This window comes from Stigmatopora nigra, chromosome 17 (genome assembly GCF_051989575.1).
Source record: "Stigmatopora nigra isolate UIUO_SnigA chromosome 17, RoL_Snig_1.1, whole genome shotgun sequence".
Classification (NCBI taxonomy): domain Eukaryota; kingdom Metazoa; phylum Chordata; class Actinopteri; order Syngnathiformes; family Syngnathidae; genus Stigmatopora; species Stigmatopora nigra.
The window spans coordinates 5641480-5647589 of record NC_135524.1 but is presented as its reverse complement, the minus strand read 5'-3'; the positions used below and the strand labels follow the sequence as shown (position 1 = coordinate 5647589).

At 37.9% G+C, this 6110-nt stretch overlaps 2 protein-coding genes across 2 annotated transcripts; both read left to right on the top strand.

Moving 5' to 3' along the window:
- The first annotated feature begins 75 nt into the window (after positions 1-75).
- LOC144210612 (ectonucleoside triphosphate diphosphohydrolase 2-like) lies at positions 76-3523 on the top strand. The gene is made up of 9 exons (XM_077737356.1): positions 76-464; positions 772-889; positions 1006-1156; positions 1277-1436; positions 1512-1739; positions 1902-2171; positions 2284-2403; positions 2700-2834; positions 2912-3523. The coding sequence occupies exons 1-9, from the start codon at positions 348-350 to the stop codon at positions 3125-3127; spliced, it is 1515 nt and encodes a 504-aa protein (XP_077593482.1). The 5' UTR covers positions 76-347; the 3' UTR covers positions 3128-3523.
- A 386-nt stretch (positions 3524-3909) lies between these two features.
- On the top strand, positions 3910-5880 carry phpt1 (phosphohistidine phosphatase 1). Its single transcript, XM_077737233.1, has 3 exons — positions 3910-4289; positions 5009-5136; positions 5252-5880. The coding sequence occupies exons 1-3, from the start codon at positions 4124-4126 to the stop codon at positions 5342-5344; spliced, it is 387 nt and encodes a 128-aa protein (XP_077593359.1). The 5' UTR covers positions 3910-4123; the 3' UTR covers positions 5345-5880.
- Positions 5881-6110: the final 230 nt, after the last annotated feature.

Sequence of the window (6110 nt, the reverse complement as noted above, 5' to 3'; positions counted from 1 at the left end):
TCCCTGCCAGCCCAAGACATTCATTGTTTTCATCTCAGGAGGGAATCACTGTGTGCTTTGTCTCTCGGACTAAGAAAACGTGGATTTCAGACTCCTTTCAAGCTACAAATGCTCATCAAGGTTCTCTCCACATCAACTGTGGCTGAAAGTTAAAACATTATTCCTTCCACAGCACAAGTAGCCTTGGAGCTCAAACGTGCGGAGGATCATAAATCCACAAATGCTTAATGTTTTTTTTCTGCAGAGGAATGTAAACGGGTGCAGGAGGAAGACTTTCTTCTCCAACTCGGAGGAGTTCACATACTAATGTATTCCGGTTATCAAGTGAGGCTCATTTTGCCTCGATCATGGCTCAGTGTGCAGCTCATCCTGCCGTCCTTATCTTACTCCTATTGCTCGGTTTGGCTACAGTCCTGCTCATCACTGTGCCAAGCGAAGATATCCCCAAAGCGCCCGGGTTCATGGTAAGGTCGATCCTGTAGATTATTTTTGGATGGGATAGTACGAAGTTAGTTAACATGAGGACAATGTGACAAGAAGTGTCAACAAGAGTTCAATACAGAGAACTATACAGTATGTACTACCCTTATTCAGGAATGCAGTTTTAAAGAAAATGCCATTTAACTTGAGAAAATAGAAGTTTTCTGAGGGCAGGCAAAATGTAACATATATTGTATTTTTTGTGTAAATTGGATAATCCTGAACACTGTACTGCAGAATTTCTGTCTTTATGCACTTTTAATGACTACCTATTTGTTTTTGTTATTGCAGTACGGGATTGTTTTGGATGCTGGATCCTCACACACGTCCTTATTTGTATACAAGTGGCCTGCAGATAAACAAAATGGCACCGGCGTGGTCACGCAACACAGTGAATGTCATGCAAAGGGTAAATACAAATATTTTTTGCATATTTCCAAATGATATATTTGACACATATGGTATTATGCTGAGGTCGCAACATAAATATTGGCATGAAAGGCTTATTTAATGTGCCTCTGTTAGGAAATGGGATATCCGGCTATGCTGGCAAACTGGGAGAAGCAGGACAGAGTTTAGAGGAGTGTCTAGACCAGGCATTGAATGATGTGCCCACCCACAGACATGGGGTCACACCTGTGTACCTGGGTGCCACAGCTGGTATGAGGCTTCTGCGGTGAGTTAGTGTGTTTGATGATCTGTGTGGTTCAGGTGGGATTTAGGATTATGAATTAAACACACTTTGTTGCATGGTGATTAATACTCTATATTAATAATACATGTTTCACTCTCGCAGTATTTCCAATCCAAAGCATTCATCTCAAATTCTGGATGAAGTTGGCCATAAAATCCAGTCATACCCTTTCAGCTACCAAGGGGCTACTATTTTGTCCGGCCAAGAAGAGGGGGCATATGGTTGGGTCACTGTTAACTACCTTTTAGAGAATTTCATCAAGGTAAGGGTAAAAAACATTAATATACAGTGTGTTGAATTGCCATTTTTTAAAACAATGAACTCTAATACTTTCCAGTACGGCTTTGTTGGGCGGTGGCTTAGTTCTGGCAGGCCAACGGTTGGGGCCCTCGATTTCGGTGGTGCATCCACCCAGATAACATTTGTGACTAAGGAGCAAGTGGAGGATGAGAAGGATATGATGAAGCTACGTCTGTACGGCCAAGAATATTCTTTATATACGCACAGCTTTCTCTGCTATGGTCAGGATCAGGTTCTTAAGAGACTGCTGGCACACATTTTCAAGGTACTTCACTTACATATACCGTATAATATAGACTATAAGTCACACTTTTCCTCATATATATCTTTATTTCCTTAATAAGTGTGCTTTGTATTTGTGTCTATTGCAATGTAACATGTTTGGAAAAAGTATAGTGTTCTACATCCATCTCTCTCTCTCTTTCAGTCTCAGGGATATTCCATAACAGTTATTCACCCATGCCACCCTTCTGACTCTTCGATAAAAGTTCATCTGGAAAGTATATTCAACTCGCCATGTACAGCCAAGTACAAACCGAGTGGCTACAAAGCTCAGGGCTCTTTACAAATCGTCGGAAGTGGACATTATGAGCAATGTGTAGGCAACGTGACAGAGATGTTCTCCTTCGACATTTGTCCATTTTCTCGGTGCTCCTTTGATAAAGTCTTTCAGCCTAATGTGACTGGCAGCTTCATGGTAAGAACAGCTGATATATTCAACAAATATACAAGATGTCACTGCAATCTCTTACAGTATTCAGTGTAGATGTATGACTTGTAAGATTTGTGTACTTGTCTGGTTTGAACAGGCATTTTCAGCTTTTTTCTACATTCACGCCTTCCTCCAGCGCGTTACTGGAATCACAGTTAGCACTCCCACGCAATTGCAAGAATCTGCTAAAACAGTGTGCAAGATGAGTTTTTCGCAGGTAATGTGGTGTCTATTTTTGCTAAAATATAGTTTTATATCTCAGCACTCGTACAAAATATTGTTTATTAAATGCATTTTGAAATCTGGATGATGGAGATCTCAGGTCAAAATATTATGTTCAGTTAGAGGGTTAATATTTTTATTAAGCAGAGTAGAAGAGATTGGAAATCAGTGTGTTATTTCACAATGCTCTTTAATAGGGATAGTGCCATTTAACCCATTGTGTCAGCATCGGCGCAGCACCAATAATTGTACACTACTGCATTCTTATATTGTTCCTGTAAATCCATTTAGATGCAAGCTCTTGCTCCAGATCAAGAAGCTCGCCTGAGGGACTATTGCGCTTCTTCTGTGTTTGTCAAGGTTCTTCTTCTCAAAGGATACAGCTTTGATGAAAATTCATTCTCACGCATTTCATTTAGAAAAAAGGTGATAGTTTTGGTTATTGTAGATGATCCAATATGAACTAATAAGAAAATTACAATATTTTGTTCTTGATCCTGCAGGCTGGTGACACCTCAGTTGGATGGGCTCTGGGATACATGTTAAGCCTGAGTAATTTGCTGCCATCGGAAAAAGTTAAAACGTGGAAGGCGTTAGCGCCGGGCATATGGGAAAGCCTCACTGTTCTTTTTGTGCTGGTCTTGCTCACTTCTCTCTTCTTCATTGCTCTGCGAGCGTGGGAGTGGCGAAAAAGAAGACTTAACGATAGAGCAATCTAGGCCTCTGATGCCATATGATGAAGTAAGAAAGCAATTGAGGCCCCTGGGTGAAGTGTATACATGTTTTAAACTCAGGGTTTTGAAGGATTTCAAGCTGACTTACAAAGAAAGTTCTGTCACACAGTACATACGTGTTACTGGGATTTTGATATGTACTTCTTAAATAATGTCCCTGGTGGACCAAACAAAATAGAAAAGGGTTTACACATGCATATGTATTATACTGTATATACATCAGAGCACTAGAGTTTTAAAATATTACCCTTGTTGAGTAATCCAACCCCTATTTTAGCTGGATTCAAATGTATTTTGATTTTGTCATGAAAGGAACAGGTGGCAATGTTAAACACTGTAAAGTTATGATTCTAATTTTACAGATAATGTATAAGGAACTGTTTCAATAAAGAAGATCTAATTTATGTTAAAATTATAACAGTGATGTGTTTTATTATTATTTATTCAAATAAAGTAAAGAAAGTACAATATATGGCTGATCTGTACTCATTGGCCGTATTTGGAATATGGTTAGTTCTTAGTTCAATATTTTAGAATACATCTCAGTTCATTTGGTTATTTTATATTTTTAATTTTTGTGTGTTTTAAGGCTTTGTGGATAATGGCACATTTGTTTGGGGGCAATCCTCCTATGCTGCAACCTAGGAAAAAAATAGATTTTTTAAACAACGTTGTGATGAAAACATCTAAAAAAAAGCATCCTCAACTGTAACTATAGCAACCCAATCAATGTGGGAATTATTTTGAAAATCGCAAAGGGAAGTAGTAGTATACTTTTACACGTGCGGAAGTGAGTGGAATAGTAAGCACTGCCACTTGTCGAATTGTTTTCTGCACAACAAATGCAAGAATATATTTTGCTTGCGTCTTTCCATTTTGCATTTGTGCCTGCCAAAACTGGGGTTTGGAATCGTTTGTGGTAAGGTGCACACATTTAGTTTGCTAGCTTTCTTGCTATCGTGTCTGTCGAGTTGTGTCGAGATGTGCACCCAAACGAAAGCGGCTGCTCGCATGGTGAACATTCCGCAGGCAGACATCGATCCCTCCGGGGTATTTAAATACGTCCTCATCAGAGTCCACAGCAAAGAGAAAGATGACGAATCCGAAGTAGATATCGTCCGTGGATACGGCTGGGCTGAGTACCACGGTGAGCACATGTGTGACCAATGCAACCATCACAATCAAAACAAATGATCAAGCATTTAAATAATTTTATATCCAGTAGGCGTCCATTGCATTTATATCCAATACATTGCACATGAAAATGTTGAGTAACAATATGTAAATAATTGCACTTGGCTACCGACCATGAACATTGGTACAGAACAAACCAACATGACCACAAGGCGGCACCAAAACCCACAAATTGAAAAAAATAATAAACTGGGAATGTACTACACTACACAGTGAATAATCTCAATAGGATGAGTAGCAGTATTTCATAACTATAATAGCCAAAACAACAAACTAGTGCACCTGCATTTAAATAAAAAAGCATGAAAATGCATAATAGAAAAGGAATACATCAACTTCTGCCAAATTCACCTGCTATTTTCTATTCAGGTGGCTAGTGACTCTTGTTGTTCCACAAGTAGATGGCAGTAGTTTAATTTATAACCATTTCATTACTTTTGAACATTCAGTATTGCAATAGTAATTGAATTAGAACATCACATAGTGATGACTTTTATACAATGAAAGTGTCAAAACACTTAATCCTATTTGAAGGTACTTTAGTATTTGTAAGACTGCCTATTCACAGCTTTGACTTCAATGACAAAAAGCAGCACTTGGTCTTGGATTTATTTCCTTATATGTTTTTTTTTCTATACACACACCATTACATAAAATGGCATTTCTTCTCAGCGGATATCTACGATAAGGTTTCTGAGGAGCTGGAAAAAGATGGTCTCCTGGACTGTGAGTGTGTCGGAGGAGGAAGGATACAACATGATGCCCAAGCTAAAAAGATCCACGTTTACGGTTATTCTATGGTAAGTTTTCAATTTAACTCAAGCACATACACAAGAACAAACACAATGTCACACACACTCTAAAGCATAGTTAGTCCCCAAGTTCAAACTACTATTTTTTAACTTTTCCTCTCAGGGGTTTGGAAGAGCCAACCATGCAACAACCACTGAAAAACTGAAGGTTCGCTACCCAGATTATGAGGTGACCTGGGATAATGAAGGATACTGAAATGAACTGCCGGCACAATAGAAAAAAATCAGTTACATTTAATGCCATCATAACAACAGGACATTTTAATTATTAGGTTTTGTAGCAGAATCACCCCATGACTTCTCTACTGTATGATAACATAAATAAAAAATGATATTTCTTTTAGGTGGCACATTGGCTAAGTTGGTTGACTTTATAGTTCAGAAATCAGGACAAAATCCAGGTTTAACTCCGTGGGGAGTTTGCATTTTTGTGCCTGCAAAGTTTTTTTTCAATAAAACTACATGATGAGATATCCTTAGGTTTAATGAAAGCTGTAAGCTCATCAAGGATAAAATATTAAAACCAGACATCTACTTAATGTGTTGGGCAGTTGAGACCATGTCGATTAAAATTGACACATTATGTAAAACTTGTTTCTTAATGTTTAATTTATGGTTGAGGTGCAAATATTGTACCAGTGCTGTTATAACTATGTAAATTTACATCTCCAACCAGTGTCATTTGAATTTTAATTTAGATCACATAAAAAATAAAGACATTGGTTAATAATGGATTACAGTTCTTTTTATTAATCCCATTTATTGATACCCTGAGAGATTGTCCACAACAGTGCAACAAAAGAAATATCTAGTTTTTCCCTCTTCAATAGTTGTATGTTAGAATATCATTGCCTGATTTCCTGTCCCTTGTATCAATAATTGTTGTATTGCCATATTGTGAGCTCAACATTATTGTGAACCTTATGTCATTAACTGTTTCATATTATACAGTACAGTAACGA